The sequence below is a fragment of the Drosophila simulans genome, chromosome 3R (assembly GCF_016746395.2).
Source record: "Drosophila simulans strain w501 chromosome 3R, Prin_Dsim_3.1, whole genome shotgun sequence".
In the NCBI taxonomy this organism is placed as follows: Eukaryota; Metazoa; Arthropoda; class Insecta; order Diptera; family Drosophilidae; genus Drosophila; species Drosophila simulans.
Window position 1 is genome coordinate 25,985,308 of NC_052523.2, and position 18,470 is coordinate 26,003,777.

General features: G+C 44.8%; 6 protein-coding genes and 1 non-coding gene across 14 annotated transcripts; 3 read left to right on the forward strand and 4 right to left on the reverse strand.

Annotated features, from left to right (window-relative positions):
* Positions 1-169: 169 nt before the first annotated feature.
* On the reverse strand, positions 170-1,509 carry LOC6730118. Its single transcript, XM_002105375.4, has 2 exons — positions 1,297-1,509; positions 170-1,240 (listed from the first exon to the last, which is right to left on the reverse strand). The coding sequence occupies exons 1-2, from the start codon at positions 1,391-1,393 to the stop codon at positions 258-260; spliced, it is 1,080 nt and encodes a 359-aa protein (XP_002105411.2). The 5' UTR covers positions 1,394-1,509; the 3' UTR covers positions 170-257.
* Positions 1,510-1,582: 73 nt separating this feature from the next.
* Positions 1,583-3,210, reverse strand: LOC120284927. Its single transcript, XM_039294462.2, has 2 exons — positions 2,967-3,210; positions 1,583-2,914 (listed from the first exon to the last, which is right to left on the reverse strand). Exons 1-2 carry the CDS (start codon positions 3,049-3,051, stop codon positions 1,707-1,709), a joined length of 1,293 nt encoding a protein of 430 aa, XP_039150396.1. The 5' UTR covers positions 3,052-3,210; the 3' UTR covers positions 1,583-1,706.
* A 109-nt stretch (positions 3,211-3,319) lies between these two features.
* LOC6730120 lies at positions 3,320-4,777 on the reverse strand. 2 transcript variants are annotated; one of them, XM_016174338.3, is made up of 2 exons: positions 3,975-4,777; positions 3,320-3,879 (listed from the first exon to the last, which is right to left on the reverse strand). In XM_016174338.3, exons 1-2 carry the CDS (start codon positions 4,620-4,622, stop codon positions 3,619-3,621), a joined length of 909 nt encoding a protein of 302 aa, XP_016036880.1. In that variant the 5' UTR covers positions 4,623-4,777; the 3' UTR covers positions 3,320-3,618. The 2 variants fall into 2 exon arrangements, with proteins under 2 accessions (XP_016036880.1, XP_002105413.1); XM_002105377.4 differs by having other exon boundaries at positions 3,320-3,900.
* Positions 4,778-5,016: 239 nt separating this feature from the next.
* Positions 5,017-6,832, forward strand: LOC6730121 (40S ribosomal protein S8). The gene is made up of 4 exons (XM_002105378.4): positions 5,017-5,168; positions 5,431-5,537; positions 6,020-6,431; positions 6,652-6,832. Exons 1-4 carry the CDS (start codon positions 5,165-5,167, stop codon positions 6,753-6,755), a joined length of 627 nt encoding a protein of 208 aa, XP_002105414.1. The 5' UTR covers positions 5,017-5,164; the 3' UTR covers positions 6,756-6,832.
* Positions 6,534-6,579, forward strand: LOC120285119. Its single transcript, XR_005544432.1, has one exon. It is a non-coding gene; the product is annotated as a small nucleolar RNA R442 (small nucleolar RNA).
* A 105-nt stretch (positions 6,833-6,937) lies between the features above and the next one.
* On the reverse strand, positions 6,938-12,173 carry LOC6730124 (zinc transporter ZIP13 homolog). Of its 5 annotated transcripts, none has more exons than XM_016174320.3 (6): positions 11,948-12,173; positions 8,310-8,645; positions 8,135-8,242; positions 7,659-8,072; positions 7,441-7,596; positions 6,938-7,379 (listed from the first exon to the last, which is right to left on the reverse strand). In XM_016174320.3, exons 2-6 carry the CDS (start codon positions 8,518-8,520, stop codon positions 7,201-7,203), a joined length of 1,068 nt encoding a protein of 355 aa, XP_016036884.1. In that variant the 5' UTR covers positions 8,521-8,645; positions 11,948-12,173; the 3' UTR covers positions 6,938-7,200. The 5 variants fall into 5 exon arrangements, with proteins under 5 accessions (XP_016036884.1, XP_016036881.1, XP_016036882.1 ...); XM_016174317.3 differs by having other exon boundaries at positions 11,877-12,173; XM_016174318.3 differs by having other exon boundaries at positions 11,766-12,173.
* A 386-nt stretch (positions 12,174-12,559) lies between these two features.
* On the forward strand, positions 12,560-18,378 carry LOC6730126 (WD repeat-containing protein 44). Of its 3 annotated transcripts, XM_039294450.1 has the most exons (11): positions 12,560-13,029; positions 13,088-13,292; positions 14,277-14,366; positions 14,456-14,594; positions 14,663-15,437; positions 15,500-15,700; positions 15,760-15,869; positions 15,924-16,483; positions 16,542-17,360; positions 17,422-17,550; positions 17,628-18,378. In XM_039294450.1, the coding sequence occupies exons 1-11, from the start codon at positions 12,944-12,946 to the stop codon at positions 17,781-17,783; spliced, it is 3,270 nt and encodes a 1,089-aa protein (XP_039150384.1). In that variant the 5' UTR covers positions 12,560-12,943; the 3' UTR covers positions 17,784-18,378. The 3 variants fall into 3 exon arrangements, with proteins under 3 accessions (XP_039150384.1, XP_016036886.1, XP_016036885.1); XM_016177800.2 differs by having other exon boundaries at positions 15,760-16,483; XM_016177799.2 differs by lacking the exon at positions 14,277-14,366 and having other exon boundaries at positions 15,760-16,483.
* Positions 18,379-18,470: the final 92 nt, after the last annotated feature.

Genomic DNA, 18,470 nt, shown 5'->3' on the forward strand with positions numbered 1-18,470 from the left:
GCCAACCAGCCAGCATCGCCCTGAACCAAAAGAGAGTATCCCACCTCGCATGTTGAGTTTCTATATTTAAAAATATCTTAAGATTAATATTAATATTAATTAAATATTAATATTTAATATTTGATAAAATATATCAAATAATTAATATTTGATAAAAATGTTGTCTAAGTTGGGATCTAAAACCATTTGGATTTTTATTAGGTTATGAGATTCGTTTCTTTCTCTAACAATATATAGCTTTGAGCCTGAGTATTTATTTATGGCTTATTTTGAAAACGGCAAAATTGGTGGTAGTTGTCGAACTGCGATGGCGAATCGTCTGCTTCGCTTAAAATGAGCTGGATCTGGGCCATTCGTATGCCGTAGCGCAACTTGTAGTCCGCTGCATTCAGTTGCGGGATGCACCTCCGGTTGATGAGGAGCAGGAAGCTCTGACTGGTCTCTATGACTTCCTCCGCCCTGAGGACAGACCAGTCCGACATGTCCACATCTAGGTTCTGGGCTCTCAAGCAGGCCATGATCCGACTGTAGTCGGTTTGACCCGTGGGCAACCAGATGCGCACCTGAGGCATAAATGGTACATCGCTGACATGGACGAGCTTGATGCGCATGTCATCCCACGTGTTGCTAATCGTGGCAACGCAGTTAGCCAGGAATACCTTTGAAAATCCGTCTTCGCACTGGATCACTCGGTGGCCACGAATCACTTCTGAGCTATCGAAGGACGGGACGGGACCCCTTGGCATGGCCATCAGTCTGTCAGTCACCACGTACGCCAGCTGGGCCTCGATCTCCTGCCACCTTTCGTTGAGCAGACGGCCATCCTCGTGGAGCTCGTCCACCAGGGCCATCGTCAGGTTGTCACTGGTTGCCATAATGGGCTTCCCAGCCTTAGGAGAACTTGAACTCTTTGCATTATTGGGTTTCTTTTCCATCTTGGGGGTACTAGCCTTCTTGGAGCCCTTTGCCTTTTTGGGTTCACTAGCATTCTTGAGTTCCGCTTGATTTTGCTTCTTAAGCTTCTTTGCTTTTTTACCCGCATTCCTGGAAGCCATCGATTTCGCCGCTCTTGCCTCTGCCTTCCGTATTTTCTTGGCTCTAACGCGTGCGCGTGCGCGCCTGGACATTTCCTTCCCCTCCTTAACTGCACGTTTTTGATTAGCGTCCTGTGGAGATAAGCAGGGCTTGTCTTCAGGGGGTTCCGATTTAACACGCCGCCGCCAGAGAGAGTCGCCACGATCTTAAAGGACCAAGCGTAGCAGTTAGCATCGATAAGCCTGAAAACACGCGACTTACCATTGTCATCGATTACAATCACATCCTCGAACTTCCCAGCCTTAATATTTTCGTTATAGCTGAAAGAGTCCTCCGTTTTTGGCCAAATACTGGACATTTTGTCACGTTTTGCGTCTTGGTTTCTCAGAGCTAAGCTATAAACAAAATGTGTTTACCATCGAAGCGCGGAAAAATGCCTAAAAAATAACTGTAGTTCCACTGAGGTGGTGAGCCAAATGGTTGCAACCCATGATAGGCAATCAGCGGTGGCGCAAACCAGGGGGAATTTAAAAACAAAATTCGTTTCTTCAATTGTTTATTGATTTCATAAAATGCATTTTCTTTTGTACAAAAAGGAATAGCTCTTACGTACTTGATGAACAAAACGTCTTCGACATTATATAAGAGCTAAATGTGATCCTATGTTCATCCTACATCCTCTGTCCTTTTTTATGATATTTTTTGTTGATGTCTTTCGCATTTTGTACTTTTTTACTGTGTGGAACGATTCGAACTGATTGATTATCGTAGTGAAGGATTTTCCACGTTTTGTTGCCATCCCTAAACAAGAATCGACCTTTGCTCGTCGGTTTTTGCAGATGCTTCTGGATGAACAGAATACCTTTGTTTGACAGCTCAGCTCCTTGGGGTAACACCCAAGCGCTCGGATCCATCTTATCCGCCGGCTCCACATTTTCCTTCTGGTTAAGGTCCTCCGTCTGCAGCGTTTTCTCTGCAGTCTCCCGCACGGCGGAAGCATCGGCCACTTTAGCCCCCGCTACCTCAGTTTGCACGGGTATGTCCTGAGTAATGCGTACACGAAAGTCTTTTCCGACGGTCACCCTCCAAGATTTCCCCCCGTCATTCACCACAAACTGAACGTTCTGACCTTTCGACTTCTTCAGAAATCCGTTCTTAATTTTCAAGATCGCAGCGTAGGAGAATTGAGCACCTCGAGGTATTATCCAGCCGAATGAGTTCACCTCTGTCTGCTGGACCCCATTAAATTGCGCCTGAGGAGCTACCTTATTTTGTGTGATAGCCTTAGCGTTTTCCGCATGCTGTCCGCCTGGTGGTTCCAAATCCTTAACTCCCTGTTCCTGAACCACCTCCGGGACCGCTTGACTTGGACTGGGTATTTCGCTGGCGTGGACAAGCTTGATGCGTAGTCCATCCCATGCGTCGGCTAATTGCTTAATGCAATCCTCTAGGAAGATCTTGGAGAAGCCGTCCTTGCACCTGATCACCCGGTGGCCCCGGATAACAAGGGAGGAGTCAAGCAACGGGTGGGGTCCTAGCGGCACCGCCGCCCGTCTATCCGCCACTATGCGCGCCAGCTTCGCCTCGATCTGACACCAATTTTCGAAGAGCAAGCAGCCGTCTGGGTGGAACTCGTCTACCAGGGCCATTGTCAGGTTGTCCTGGATCAACTCCTTGTACTTCCAGGTCGAAAAAGACTGAGACGCATCTGTATCCCTTAGCCGTTTGTGATTCTTGCCATTTGTGGCCGACCCGTTTCGCTTACGTTGCTGATAATCACTTCTGATTGGGGCTCTGCGTTGAACAGATCCAGAACGTTCTCCCCTACTCCTTGACACTTTTGAGGAGTCACAATCCTTGCGTTCCAAGCCCTGCGATACTAAAGGTCCCAACTTAGTAATGCGGGTGCACCAAAACCTCGGCTAACATACCCTCATAGGCCGGTTTTATGTTCCTGTTCTTCGAGGAACGGGGAGTTAAAGCAAGGCCTGGTTTTTCAAGTGAATATCTAGTCATGATTAATGATTCGTAATTCTATGTTCCTATAGTGCGGAATGAAACTTCGCACAAGTAGACAAATCTCAGCCTACTTTCTCGCAATAACTGACACAACCTATCGGGCTCTGTAGTACTTTGATATTGGAAGTTATCGAACAGTGTGACCGCAGAATGGATATTAATCATGTAGTGCAAATACCGTTATTTCCCACCGTTTAAGTACAGTGCTCACAATTGAAACTGATTATAATCATAGATTAAGCAGATTAATAACAGATATCTGAGGTACAGTTTGTTACTAACTCTAAGCGTATCGGTGAATTTTATTTACGAGCTGAAATGATCGATTTTAAGCCAGCACTTTTTACAAAAAATATATAAATTAATGAAAGGACATAAAAATAACATGTAAGGGCCAAATTCCTTTTCTTTCAATTTCTTTGACCTTCCCTCGTTGAAATAATCCTCCGCACAATAAATGCTCAGATCATAAAGTCGTTTAAAGTATAATCATACCTAAGTGTAAATAATCATATTGCCCGCCTTATCCACCTACAAACACCAGCCGTTCCAATCGTCGATGGGCTAGTGGTCCACTACGTTCATATCGAGAAGCAGCTTTTTGGTCTGCAGATCGATGAGCCGCCGCTTGGCCCTGGCCAACTCGGCCATCTCGTTGTAGTATATCGTTTCCGCCTTGAGCTTCTCGTCCAGCTGTGTGGTGGACTCCGCCAACGAGGCGCTGTCCGGCGGAATCATGTTCTGCATCTCTGCCGGCTCCGGCTCCTCGCACCTGTCCACCACCACGGAGTCAGAGTTGTCCACCACGTACTCGTAGAAGGGTTCCTGCAGCGAAATCGAAGTGACCTTAAATCAGAGATCGGAATCATGTAGAGGGTAGATGTGGGTAGGAAGGCCTCCGAGGTGGCCCGCGGACAAACCTCTTCTTCCAGGTGATCGGCCACCTTTTCGATGATGCTGTCCACATCGTCGAAGTTGACTTTCTCCAAGGGATCAGCCGCCTGCCTACGCTCCAGGCTGGCGTAGGACTCCTTCTTGGGTGTCGTAAGGTGCTGGTGCGAGTGATTTAGCGTCTTGGCCAGGCTAGTGTGACGACGCACAATGTGTCGCATCAGATTGGAGGACGAGTGCTTCGAGGAGAGCGTCTTGCCGCAGTGCATACATTTGGCCATGAATTCGGAGATGCGGATAAAGTGCGCCCACAGTTTGTTGTTCTTTCCAATGACCTTGTTGCGCATCTCCTCCTGGCTGTGCCGCTCCATCTGCTCCTGTTCTAGCTTCGTGCTCATAATGCCGCGCACCGCTGACTTGGTCTCGCCCTCTCCGAGCTCCATGCTCAGGTCCTCGGAGGCGGAGGCTTCCAGCTCGTCCTTCAGCTCGGCCAGCATCTTTCCCCCCTCGCCGGCGAAAATCGTTCGGGCCAAGAGCTTGTGGTTCCGGATTAAATGTCGCGTCAAGTTGGAGGATGTGTGTTTGGAGGACAACGTCTTGTCGCAGTGTTTGCACTGAACTATGTACTCGGTCAGCCGGTGAAAGTGCGCTAGAGCCTTGAAGTTTTTCCCAACCATAGCTGCTTCCGCAAATCCGGGAGTTGCAGTTACGCCCGCTCCTGGCCAATTTGCTGGCAATTGTCGCGTTTATTTATCAAATTGCTATTATTTTCGGTGCAAAATGGGGGTGTGACCGTTTGCGCAAAGCCACAAGTTAACATTTTACCGATCTGTTAGAAACGCAAACTGGCCACACCTTATTCAACGGGTTCTATATTTCGACAGCAGTAGTGGTATTCCCAAATGTTAAGCTTATCATTAAATAAGCGCTCCTGTTGTATTTCAAATTGCATTTCCTAATATATATTTAAATTCTGTAGCAATCGAATTAAATATTACAATATACGATTTGGTGTCTATACATTTCTAACTATATTTAACTGATTCCAGTTGCTACAAATTAATATTTGAATTAATGCAACAGCACCGACTGTACTGTAATGCGCGCGCTAACAGCGCAGCGTTGCCCAACTGCGGCAATTGTCAAAAAGATAACCCTACTTTTTTGACACGAGGTGCTGTGCGTGTCTTTTCCTTTCTTTCTCGCTTTTTACTCGAACATGGGTAAGTCGACTCTCGCTAATTGCGTCGAAATATCAAGAAAATGGGCTGAATACGGCCTGCAAACACCATGAAAACGCGCACAAAGTACGTTTACAACGGCATCGAGCGAAAAGCAACGGGGAATGTGTGAATTTAAATAAATATCAGTGAATTTAACTTGGTGCGGCTCTTTAGAGTTCACCCCAAACGTGCCCATGTTCTTGGTTTTTTTCGACTTTTCTGTGCGCCTTGTACTAAATTGATTTTATTTATCAATCACCAGGTATTAGCCGCGATAGTGCACACAAACGCCGGGCCACCGGAGGCAAGCGCAAGTCGCTCCGCAAGAAGCGCAAGTTCGAGTTGGGACGCCCCGCCGCCAACACCAAGGTAAGGATAATCTCCGGATAATCGCAGTGGCGTTTGTTCGGATGCCAGGGTCCAGTTTCTCATACTCCCATTAAGGGTTAGTGGTCGGTGCCAAAAGGTATTCTTGAAAACCAAGCACATTTTCAGTGTTTTTATCTTACCATCGTGACTTGGATAGTATACACATGGTTTTTATGTCGTACGATAGCGATTGTTTTCAAAAATAGTTATACTATGTCATGTTAAGGGAATATGTTGCTTATATGCCTATCCAAGTTTAAGTTAGAATTCACCGACAAATCTGTTAAAAGTATGAGATAATTGGACCTACTATACAAATGCAATATTAAATGATGTTAACGCGTGTCAACTGCAATTGTGCTCTCGAGCACTCTTCTTGATGATTGAAAAGCTTTATGTTCGGACTACTGATATACATCGTTATCCATAAGGTCCTCCATTCTGCTTGCACGGACTAACTCTTGAACTTATTTTTTTTTCAGCTTGGCTCCGGACGCGTGCACAAGGTGCGCACCCGTGGTGGAAACACCAAGCTCCGTGCTCTGCGCCTGGAAACCGGAAACTTCGCCTGGGCCTCCGAGGGAGTGGCGCGCAAGACCCGTATCGCCGATGTTGTGTACAACGCCTCCAACAACGAGCTGGTGCGAACCAAGACTCTGGTGAAGAACAGCATCGTGGTCATCGATGCCACGCCCTTCCGCCAGTGGTACGAGGCGCACTACGTGCTGCCCCTGGGACGCAAGCGTAACCCCAAGCACGCCCAGAAAGAGGACGAGAACGACGTGCTGACCAAGAAGCGCAGCGAAAAGGTCATGAAGAAGTACCTGGAGCGCCAGAAGTACGGCAAGGTCGAGCAGGCCCTCGAGGATCAGTTCACCTCCGGCCGCATCTTGGGTGTGTATTCTTTCTGTTTTATGATTAATGATTATTGTTATAGTGATGTAAAAACCCTAGCGATCCAGCTACTTTATTGTGTCGATCTTGTTTTAAGAGAGACGCAAGCCTGTTGGGTGTGATTCGGCTTGTCATAGTTACTCTGATCAAACCACCAAACTTGGCTACTTTTTCCTTTGCTGGAAGCCCCGCTCTAATTCCCTGTTCTTTTTTCTTTCAGCTTGCATTTCTTCCCGCCCCGGACAGTGCGGTCGCTCCGACGGCTACATTTTGGAAGGCAAGGAGTTGGAATTCTACCTTAAGAAGATCAAGTCTAAGAAATAAAGGCACTAGATAAGCTTGCAAGGCATGATTTGCAAACAAAAACGGAATAAAACACCTTGTTTTTTATAGGAAGTGCATTTTTCTGATTTTTTCCTTTAATTTGCCTGCTGACAAAGATATGGCTGCCCAAATAGTTGGATGCTTTTGTTAGCCAAATAAAGTCCAGATAAAAGATAAGAATGTTCGTGGATAGTGGAGGGCAAAGGACTCTCCCTTAAATGTCTATTGAATTTTCGTTTCATAAGTATGATACAGTAATACGTAATCATTAATAATAGTTTAAATATCATTCATATTGGCTATAATTACATAACGCAGACAGGATGTCGAATCCCATAAAGTACAACAAATTCATGTAAATTTAAAACTGCCAATGACAATCCTAGAGCAAACTAAAAACTGTCTGGTTTCAATTTTCTTCTTATACTGCTGTCAGCTAAAGTTCCTAGTGTTCGAATAGCATGGTCATCACGGCCATTAACGCAATGCCAAATATCAGTGCTAGCAGCTGCTTGATGGACTCCTTGCGCTCCTCCTCCTTCAAGAGATCAGGTAATACTGTGACCAGAGCAATGTGCAGAAAGCCGCCGGCAGTGAACGGCATAATCCACGAAGTACGTGCCTCTGTAAATGTAAAGATAAGTTCGTCGCTTGTTTGTCACCCGGAGAGCCCATTTAAGCTTACCCATGGCCGACGTTACGCCGGAACCTCCGATGGCCACCAGAGCACCGAGCAGGCCAGCTCCCGCCGTGAGTAGCTGCGCACGCGCGGCGTCCCAGCGACTGAATCCGGATCGAAGCAGGATTGCGAAATCCCCCACCTCGTGCGGAATTTCATGAACTGTATGGAGGGAAATAAGTGAGGATTTATCCTATGTTTCAATAGCATCTATAAGTACTTACGCAATATGGCAAAAGTGGCTAGGATACCGTGTCTGAAGGACACCAAAAAGGATCCAGCCACGGCCAGACCGTGTGTGAAATTGTCTATTGAGTTGGCCAAAAGGTTCAGATAGCCAGCCACCTTCTTCGGCTGCTCCTTCTTTTCCTTCGACTTCTGTTCCTGCTCGCGTAGGAAACAGACTTTACCTACATCTTCGATGTCGCAGGCGCCGCCACAACTCTCAGAGGTTTCGCCCTCTGGTAGTTGGCCGCCATGTCGACGCAACAGGCAGTTGGCTATCTCCACGCACTTGGGCTGAGGGTTCTCCTCGTCCGCGCTGGCATAACCGGAGAAGATTTTCTCCACGATCGTGAAGATCAGTATGCCGGAAAGGACCCAAAGGCCCGAGCGCAGGGATGGGTGACTAGAAGGATCTATAGGGGGAAAACCAATGTTATGGTGATGATTTCACAACTCGGACTTCCCCGCAACTCACCTTGATTATCGCCCTCCCAGGCTTCTGGCAACAGGTGGAGGAACACATCGCCCAGCAGACCGCCGACTGCGAAACTCAGAAGCACTCGCAGGAGTTTTGAATCTGCAGCTGTAGGGTGAGAAATGATTCAAGTTCAATATGATATCCTTTTCGTATGCGAGTATATAAGACTTACGATCTTTGTATCCCTCCTTAGCCATTTTCTCCTCTGTGGGAATGATAATCAGCGGGAATATGCCACTCAGTCCAATGACCACCGATCCCAGCAGGGAGAAAACCCATGGCGTGTACTCGAAGCTTTTGAAGTACTCGGGCATGTACTGGTCCATCAGGTTGGAGTATATCATGGCGATGTGTGCATCGAAGAAGCTGCTGTTCGTGGCCATTTTCGGCTGCCTTTCTACGTCTACTTATGTGCTGCTCTGTGCTGGAACTTGGGATTCTTCGGTCACTGCTGCCTGCTCATGTCCAGTGACTTTCGGTGGAATATGTGCCGTGATCGATGACTCGGCTAGTATTGGAAATATAATTTTAATTGTTTAAGAAATGTCAGCACACACGTAAATTTTGATACAAATAACCAGTTAAGCAAATGTTTCCCCAAATCCGCCACCTGGCAACAAAATCATTGAATAACTAGATGCGGTTCTTAGTATCAGACAGAAGGTGATGCGAAAATCCTTTAGATATGGACAATGTCAGCCATAATCAATAAAGGGGCAGGGAAAATTCTCCCAACTGCGCCCGTTGTCAGGTTCGATAAGCGAGTCTCTGTAGAATTTAATCATGGCAACTTAAGTGTGACTAGACGGCTTCATAGGGAGCGGCAGTCAATCAAACTAAGACCATTGCCCGATAGCTACTCCATCAGGATGAGTAAGCGTGTCCTGCCTCACTATAACCAATAAAATATCAAATTGTTCGTTGTGGAACTTGTTACCCGTATCACAGCGAACCTGGTAGACTTTATCTAGAATGCAGGTACTTAAATGATAAATATATCTTTGCCAATTTGGCTTGCTCGAGTTCGAGCAGTAATTAATTGGCTTTTTCCATAATTTATAAGCAATTAAGATGAAGTCATGGCTTAGTTTGAATGTGATTGCTTTCCAGGATTTTCTTTAGAATCTCCCATGCGAGTATTAGATGAATTCCACTTGTAAATCAAACTTCTCGCGATCATAAACCACTCTTATATCACTGCCACCAACCAAAACAGATCGTAAATTGGGCGAAAATTAATTTCCAAGCTCGATAACCAACGCTACCAGTGTGCAGAAACAGACTAAACGAATTTCCAGGAGACGCTGCTTCGGAACGCCCACGTCAAGATACTTTGTTTCCATTTGATTTCCGATTTGATGTGCACGATGCAGCTTAAACTGTTCACTTTGCCGCGATAAGATTACGATGGCGCTGGCACAATGGAAGTGCCACGATTTCGGCGGCTTTGCTAAGCGGCAATACACCGCATGTGTATTGGGGAATCAGACTTGGAAGCGGACGAATGATGCCTAATCCCCGCCAGAACGGGCAGAATGGGAGTGACTCGTAACTTGAGTAGCGATGCGAAATCGATCCCGTAAGCGATGGCTATAACTATATATGTATATACTACACTCTTATCTTTCGCAGTGTCGTTGTCATTGAACTATCAGCAAGCAAATTAGCTAGATTAGATTTAGAAGTCGTGTAATTACTTGTAGGCGGGTAACTTCGAATATCTCTAAAGACTGAGACTAGGAGGCTGTATAAACTAGGGAATCTTTCAGTTCACTACAAATGAACCATGACTGTTTCACGCTGTTATTGTTATTCTACTGTGTATGCCCTTTAAAGATTCGCAAAACAACATTTGCCAAGAGAGTCTCTTGTTCAGATTCAGGTTTCTTTTAAAGTATTCGAAATTCGCTACTAGGAAGCCACTCAAGTTTGCTTTTACGGTTTGATCAGTTGAGTAAATAATCCAATTTTGGCACAATAACTGGGGATTATGTGTTTAGCTGTGGCACTAATTGCTGTGTTTCTTGGGCGAGCCTTCAGTGAAAAGACAGTTCAGATTAATTCCGGAAATCCTGACAATTTCACTCAGATAGTTAGTTATTCACGAGTATAGCGAATCGCACAAGTTCATAATAAACATAATGTGGCACTATTTTGCTGGAAGACTCGAGGACAATAGATTCTTATGCGATTTAATGTTGATTTGTGGCGTGAGGTATTTGTATACCTCCAACTGTTAACACAATACCAGTAACTATATCACACTTGAGCGTTGCTAATGCGGAAATTTATGCTCCAAGCTCCACAAGTCGTGTGTTATCGCGTCGGTAACTGAGCTCGTTGTGGTGCAATTATCGTCTTCTTTGCCTTCTTATAGATGAATTGAATCAAAAATATAAACAGGGGACTCCTAAGCTCGTAATACATACAATTTGGCGAAAAAAAATGCAATTAAAAGAGTTGCTAGCTCGCCAATCACTTGTGAATCATTATTGTCGCCAGTAGGGCCGCAACTTTTGAATGGATCATCAAAATGGCAGAGATTATTTTGCACGCTGCCCTAAAAATGGGCCATGACGGAGTGAACAAGCTTTGATTATCAATCAAAACGTGCGGAGCACACAGTCCGAATGAGAAATTGGGTCCCTTGGGTGATAAGGAGTGTGGCCGAGCAGATATAAAGAAAGTATATAAAGGGAATGTGTTTTTTTCATTCATTCATTAACAAAGAATATTAAAGTGTATGGCATCGAAAAATGGAAACTTGGTACATTCCCGAGTTTTAATCGAGCTTCAGCTTTGCTGCACTTGTCATAAATAGATTTGTCACCCTTGTATATCACCTAGAACACCGAATACCGAGTTCTTTGTTCCGATCAGGAGGGAAATATGTATTCCTACACCCACAACCGAGTACTGAGTATCACATGGCTTTAAGTTTGATTTAGCAGCATACGGAGAAGCTAACCCTTCGATTCTACATTATTAATAAACAAGATTGAAGCCGCGAAACCAGTTTGCCAAACAAGTTATCATTGTATTGTTGTTTAATAAAGTCTAGTCCATTTGTTTATGTATATATGTACTGCTGATAAAACGCAATACGCTCATATTATTATAGTGTTCAGAGCACAGATTCGAGATTAGATTGAGTACTGTTCAAAATTACTCAAATATGGCCGCTATTAGTGACGTGCGGATGATAATCTTACACTAGGTTAGTTATGCGGCTTATCAAGAGATCTATGCGGAAGTTGGAAGTTTTGACTAAAAGATAGAAGTATCATGTACTTCTACAAAATCAACACATTTTTCAAAAACGTCTCTGATACTTTTATTTGAAACCGCACGATATAACAATGAAATTATCTATAGAGAAACATATACATATGTACATTGTACATAACTGATAAGCAACACCAGCTGAGTCGATTTAAGCACTTATGTTTTCATATTCTAGATCCTACATATGCATGTACATATATTATATAGTTTTAATGGATTCTGATCTCTTTCACCACAAAGCGAAAAGTCACATAATCATTAGGTGACTTCCATTGAATTCCAGACTTTGTCTTTGAGCCTGATTTCTGATAATCGGTTGGGATGGGTGTGCAGTTATTTTTACCGTTATTCAGCTGTAACGGGAACGGGTTAACGTGCTCTTATCACTTTTATTGCAGGGAGTAAAACCCGAAACTTTCAATTTTTGCAGTGGCGAAATTGTATGATAAATTACTTTTCTATTGCGTAGTAGCGATCATTGGCACCCGATGCTTTTTTTACTGCGAAGTAATTGCGTGAATTTACGTTTATTTCGCCCGGGCTCTGCGTGGGTTAAACGTACGCCTGGCCTCGCGGAACTCGATTCACGGGCTTAATGTTGATGTCGTCGCTCTGCGCGTCGCTTTACTAAGAGTTACAAGCTCGCCAAAAACACATGCATTTATACATTTGTTTACTTTGTTCGAGGGCCGTGCGGAAAATACAATAACAAAGCAATATGGTGCATTGCGATAGTGGTGGTAGTCCACAATCCAAAAGTGTTATCGATAATGGGTTGAATTATATCTTAGCAGAGATCACAACTATGGTGGGGGAGTTTGATATCAGCTGTGTGACTACCAATAATCGATAATTAAATACCAAAGTAAAATGTGGCACATATGTGTAGAAATCCGGCTAATGTAGAAAATATTTAAATCCCACCTATTGTCTCAAATATTTTCAAAGCGAGATGAAGAAAATTACAAATTTTTTATATATATATGTACGATTTAGTATTGGAATATAATCTTAAAACATTAAGTTTTCGTATAATCTTAATACGGTGCATTTGGTTATCCATATTTTAAATACGCGCGGTCTCTTGCCGCAGTCTTGCGTGTCACGAGCAAGCACGACCAATTGCCCATTGCTAGTTCAATCGATTGCTTATGAATCATACTTGACGCAATCGAAATCATTATTGCATCTTTGACACCACTAGTATTTACGCGTATCAAGCGTAAAAACTCAATTAACAATTGATTAAGAACTAAATTAGCAGTATAATTATGTGTAATAAAACGCAGGCCATAGCAACATGTTAAATGCAGTGCCTTCAGCGCTAGTGCGGCAGCGAGTGACGTCACATGAGTAGAAAACAACAAAGCAACAACAACAAAAGGTAGTGGGGCGCCGCAGCAACAAAAGGGAATCAATAACAAAAAAGCCAGAGAGAAAATCGTAATTTGGTGGATAATTTGCATACGATTGGGTGGTTAGATAACGCCGACAACCCATCACAGACGCACAAATCACGAAATGAGTAAGCTGGAAACGGATTCGGACAGTTCAGAAGAGTTTTTCGATGCCGAGGACACTACGCCCAATCGCCATTCGACTTTGTGGTGGGTTCTTGTGGCTTACCCCGTCCAAATGTTTAATTAATTGCCATTGCCATTTCAGTCGAAAGCTGCCGCCCGAGGCTGCCCAGGAGTTCATCTTTCCAGAGCCCGCCGTACGAGTGAATGCCGCCGCCTCATCCGACAGCGATGCTACGCCCATTGGCGCTGGAACGCCCGCCACCCGGAGTCCCACCAATAGCCTGGGTGCCCGGCTAAAGCCGCAGGATGCGGGGGTCTTTGTCGAGCCTAAGCCCGTGATAGGACCTGTAAGTGAATGGGGTCCACATGGAATGCTCTTACTTCCGTTTTGCTAGACCCAGTTATGATGTCATCTACTAGGGTAGCGATCCATAATCAGTGGCCTTGGGAAACCATTCCCATGTGTGAAAGCCCTCCTTCAGCTCATATGTCTGTCTGGTGGTGTAATTTGTAGAAGTTTTACTACCATGTGAGGTTTAAATTTATTGCTTTATGTATAAAGCGGGGAAAAACTGCGCTCTGTCCATTGAGCTTACATTCCCAATGTCTGTGATCGTTGTGTGCAGTTTTTTCATTTATTTTTTTCTATTGTAAACACACTAGTGGATGTATAATATTAGGATCCATTCGTTTGGTAAAGCAAATATATTTTTATGTTTAGGTCTTTATTATTATTGTTTCTTATCTTTCCACCTATAGATGGTCATATACCTACCATTTCGCGCCAACTTCCCATAGTTATTATCAACCGCTCTCTTCGCGGCATTAAAAAACTGTGTCACTGCCTTAGACATTGATTAAAAACCGATATGATACGGTTTATGGAATTTACCTAGTCTTAATTAGCAACAGAACATTTATTTATGGCAGGTTTCGAAGTTCTGCATTTACCACTATCACACGTTTTGCATCATCACTGAAAAAATTCGTTCATGATTACTTAGCAGTTGCATATCTGCCATCTTATGGCCGGCCTCATTTGTTGTTTCATTTTTCATAATCCTGGGCAGGTGAACTGCAATTTATTAGAATTGGGTGATTTTTAGTTTTTAATAGCCAAAAAGCACAATCTAATGAACAAAAACCAAATCACCCCCTTAATTTTGTGTCCATATTTGTGTTCTTTACTTTCATATTTTCTCCGCCTCATTTCGTAAATCCAACGAATAAAATACAATACCCAACTTAAAAATGGAAACCAACTTAAACTCGAATCTCGTCCAATGCTAATATGCATACGTTAAAAAATGACATAAATAAATCGCATATAGTTGGGTAGACAGCGCTTTCACGAACTACGTCAGTGCATGCAAAACGATGAAGATGATAATCCAGGAAATACACTCACACCTGATTCTCAGGTATACATTTTTGTAATCTAGCCTGTTTGCTCAGCTTTCCGTTTGCCCGGCTCACCCACGTGTACTTATGATTTAAATTAAACTTGCAGAATAGCTCAACGGATGGCATTTTCACCAACCGTTCGACGCATCCGTTTAAGGTCATTGAGACCGATGCGATGAGCATACAGAGCATGACATCACTGGGTCGCGTGGGCCGAATCTTGGCAGGCAGCATTGATCCATCTGGTGAGTAGAAATCAGTATTTTCACGAAAACATAGCAGCCACTGACAGTCTTAATTCATTTGCTTCCAGCTATAAGCATAGATCGCGAGTCCCTGGCCTCGTTGAATGCGCAACAGCAAAAGCAGCAGGCGCAGCAGCAACAACAGGCGCAGACTACATCGTCTACCAGCTCCAATACTCCACCAAGCGTTGGAAACACCTCTTCCGGGATGAGCACGCCCAGGGTGTCGCCCAAGCATCAGCAGAGTGGTAAGGAAGCAACCGCCACCACGACAGGGATTCCTAGTGCCGCAATCTCCGCGCAGAGCTCTGGTGTTGGCTCGATGGTTTTGCAGGAACCAGATGTGATAGCAAGCACAAAGCTTGCCCAGTCTAAAACCACTGATTCCATCACCTCGTCAGGACCTGTGGCGCCACCGCGAAGAAAGAAGAAATCTCGTAATTGCTCCATCAGTTCCTCAGATCAGTATAGTCTTCCTCCTGCGGACAACGAAGACACTGATAGTGATACGCGGTCTGTGAAGAGTGTGCAGGGTCTTCAGCAAAAGCTCCGGGATGACTTTGTCATGGAGTTAGAGAGCTCCCTTAATGCAACTAGTTCAGCCTCCAATATCACCCTGACCTGCTCCTCCACCAATACAGTTGTTTCAGCTTCGGCTTCGACTTCGGCGGCATCTTCGTCCTTGCCATCGACAATTGCAATTCATATGCGCCCCATGGTCGCTTCGGTCACCATTGCTGGTCCAAAACTCACTCAATCTCTGGGCAGCAGTTCCACGTCGGTTCACTCCAAACCTAGTCCATCAAATTCGGCGAAAAGCAACTCAGCGCCAGCGAGAGTTAGGTAAGTGAACGTTAATTCTTTGGCGGTTAAAAAATACTAACGAATTGGTCTCTCTACGCTAGTTCCATCGATCCGAATCAGGGTCTGAATCTGTTTAAGGCCATTCAGGGAGGTTATGTGGTGAAACCACGCGACGAGGCCAGCAACAAGGCGCAAGGTCCATCTCAAGATGAAATCGAGCGCATTGAGAAAATGCTGATGGAAAGCGCGAACCGACCAAAGCTGGCGGGAACGGGATCCAACAGCTTAGGAAGCTCCACACGGTAAGTTACCCGTGCTATTTTATTTATTGCATTATTTCAAAATGCCTCTCCTCCCGCAGCTATCCCGGATTCTATCGCGGTGTCAACGATAAGGAGCGCCGGAAGTCCGCTGGCGACGAGGATGTGCTCAAGCAGATGAACATCTATGTGCGCACGCGGACCAGCTCAGGCAAGCAGCTAACCGACTTTGAGATCCTTGAACAAGTTCCTGTTAAAAATTTAGACACGGGAGAAAATATGCCGCTATCCGAAATGCGTTCACCACCAGTGCCTGAGGGATGGAATCCGCTCTCGCTGCACATCCTTAAGCTGACCTCCCACCTGGAGGTGATCCAGAAGGAGTCCGATGAGGAGAGTGTGATTGGCATACCGCCCAGCATCGAGGGTCAGCAGCCCGACGAAGAGGAACTCGAAACGGAAGATGGCAGTCGACTGAAAAAGAAAACGGCCCGGATCAAGAGGTTCTTTGGCACCACAATGCGAAAGACGGTGGACAAGGCCAAGTCGATTGCATCCGAAGTGTCGCATGCGCGGCACAAAGAGGATGTGGCTGATATTGTTGATGCAATGAATCCCGAGCAAAATATCAAAATCAAGGCTTCCTCGTCCAACAAGGGTCCCTATGAGTTCACCAAACTGCAGCACGTCCAGGATTTGAGTGGCGAAGATACCAGTGCCGTGTGGTGCATGAAGTTCAGTTCCTGCGGGCGACTCCTGGCCACTGCTGGACAGGACAAGGTGTTAAGAATTTGGGTTCTTAAAGATGCCTATCCGTTTTTCCAGGTAAGCAATTCGATCCGTGCGATTATATATTATGCTAATGCCCATACTCTTTCTTTAGGACATGCGCAACAAATACAATGCTGACCAAAAATCCTCACCTACGCCGTCGCAAGAGTCACTCGTCTCGCAGCATTCGGCGGAGGAAGCCATTGCCATGGCTACTGCCGCAGAGAAATGCACGGGCCCCTTCATGCCAAAACCCTTCTGCACCTACAATGGACACACCTCCGATTTGCTGGACGTCAGCTGGTCAAAGAATTACTTCATACTGTCAAGCAGCATGGACAAGACTGTGCGGCTCTGGCACATTTCCAGAAAGGAGTGCCTTTGCTGTTTTCAGCATATCGATTTTGTCACCGCTATTGCGTTCCATCCACGCGATGATCGCTACTTTTTGAGTGGCAGCCTCGATGGCAAACTAAGGTTGTGGAACATACCCGACAAAAAGGTGGCACTGTGGAATGAGGTAGATGGCCAGACAAAGCTTATAACGGCTGCCAACTTCTGCCAGAATGGACAGTTCGCCGTTGTAGGGAGCTACGATGGTCGCTGCATATTTTATAACACGGATCAGCTGAAATACCACACGCAGATTCATGTGCGCTCCACCAGGGGTAAAAACCGCATTGGCCGCAAGATCAGTGGCATTGAGCCGATGCCCGGCGAAGACAAGATTCTAGTCACATCCAACGACAGCAGAGTGCGCCTGTACGATTTGAGGGACTTGAACTTGTCCTGCAAGTACAAGGGCTACTTGAATGTGTCCTCGCAAATCAAGGGCTCGTTCAGCCACGATGGAAAGTACATCATAGCCGGGTCCGAGAATCAGTGCATCTATATTTGGAAAACAAACCACGATTACTCAAAACTCAGTTCTGTGGGTGACGCAAAACCTTTTGCTTAATATAAAATTGTATTTATTTTTTTTGTACCTGCAGGTTCGCCGCGATCGCAGCGACTTCTGGGAAGGCATTAAAGCACATAATGCTACGGTCACTTGTGCCATATTCGCGCCACACCCAGAGGCTATCATTAAGCCCGAACCGGATGAGATCTCCAATGAGAAGGTAGGTCCCAATCGCGTTGAATCTTGTTCTTTATATTTTTCGAGAGCACTTCTAATCAACATGCTTTCTGCTTGCAGTTGGCTCACAATCAGCCGGATCCACTGGTCGAGCAGCACAAAAAGGGATGTGGTTATGTGTTGGTCAGCGCCGATTTCAATGGCGCCATCAAGGTGTTCATCAACAAGACGAAGCCGAAGCACAGCAGTCTACCCTACACGGCCATTGCGGATTAGTCTTTAGATAGAGGATGGGAGATATAGAAGAGTAAAAGTGAAATACTATTTTATTTTTGTATTCGTGACATTTTGTATCGTTAGTAACTAGCGCCATCGCTTATTTGTATGCATAATCCGTAATTACTAATTCCTGTCTGTCCCCACGCCCATTTTAATTTAATAATCCCCTAATTCCCCTTGTAAAAGTTGTTAACAATTGCTGCTGGCGCGAACTGTTTAATATTACGCAAAATATGTTATGTATTTTTAACGCTGAGTGTGTGAATATGTGTATAGATATTTGTTTAACAAGTTGATTATTTTGAAAGTCAATTGTATGTTGTTATGCCCTTGTGAGTTACATTTTGACTGTACAGATGCTTTGATTTCGTTACTCTCGACTACAATTGAATCTGTCCGTCTGGCCATTAACCTCCTTCATATGTAATCTAGTTAGAAATGTACTACTGGCCAACCTGCAAGGGTACGAGCGAATCGGTGGGCCGAATCGAAATAAGTTATTTTATCGCCTAAAGTCTTAACCTAACCAACCTATTATAATTAACTTTTAAACAATATATATTTTGTGTAAAGTAAATATGTGCAACCAGGACGCAAACTGTAACTTTAATTCTGCCAACGAAACTTGCGTTGAAGGGGGTTTGGTTTTGAAGTGCTTCCGGATTAGAGTACGTCTAAACATTC

Coding starts and splice junctions, on each gene's coding strand:
- LOC6730124 (XM_016174320.3), bottom strand. CDS start 8,520: ATGGCCACGAACAGCAGCTTCTTCGATGCACACATCGCCATGATATAC. Junction 8,073..8,134: donor CTGGGAGGGCGATAATCAAG/GTGAGTTGCGGG, acceptor TTCCCCCTATAG/ATCCTTCTAGTCACCCATCC. Junction 7,380..7,440: donor CGGCGTAACGTCGGCCATGG/GTAAGCTTAAAT, acceptor TTACATTTACAG/AGGCACGTACTTCGTGGATT.
- LOC6730126 (XM_016177800.2), top strand. CDS start 12,944: ATGAGTAAGCTGGAAACGGATTCGGACAGTTCAGAAGAGTTTTTCGAT. Junction 13,293..14,276: donor CTAAGCCCGTGATAGGACCT/GTAAGTGAATGG, acceptor AATCGCATATAG/TTGGGTAGACAGCGCTTTCA. Junction 14,367..14,455: donor CACTCACACCTGATTCTCAG/GTATACATTTTT, acceptor TTAAACTTGCAG/AATAGCTCAACGGATGGCAT.
- LOC6730118 (XM_002105375.4), bottom strand. CDS start 1,393: ATGTCCAGTATTTGGCCAAAAACGGAGGACTCTTTCAGCTATAACGAA. Junction 1,241..1,296: donor GATTGTAATCGATGACAATG/GTAAGTCGCGTG, acceptor TGGTCCTTTAAG/ATCGTGGCGACTCTCTCTGG.
- LOC6730120 (XM_002105377.4), bottom strand. CDS start 4,622: ATGGTTGGGAAAAACTTCAAGGCTCTAGCGCACTTTCACCGGCTGACC. Junction 3,901..3,974: donor CCGATCACCTGGAAGAAGAG/GTTTGTCCGCGG, acceptor CTCTGATTTAAG/GTCACTTCGATTTCGCTGCA.
- LOC120284927 (XM_039294462.2), bottom strand. CDS start 3,051: ATGACTAGATATTCACTTGAAAAACCAGGCCTTGCTTTAACTCCCCGT. Junction 2,915..2,966: donor CATAAAACCGGCCTATGAGG/GTATGTTAGCCG, acceptor TGGGACCTTTAG/TATCGCAGGGCTTGGAACGC.
- LOC6730121 (XM_002105378.4), top strand. Junction 5,538..6,019: donor GCCCCGCCGCCAACACCAAG/GTAAGGATAATC, acceptor TTTTTTTTTCAG/CTTGGCTCCGGACGCGTGCA. Junction 6,432..6,651: donor CACCTCCGGCCGCATCTTGG/GTGTGTATTCTT, acceptor TTTTTCTTTCAG/CTTGCATTTCTTCCCGCCCC.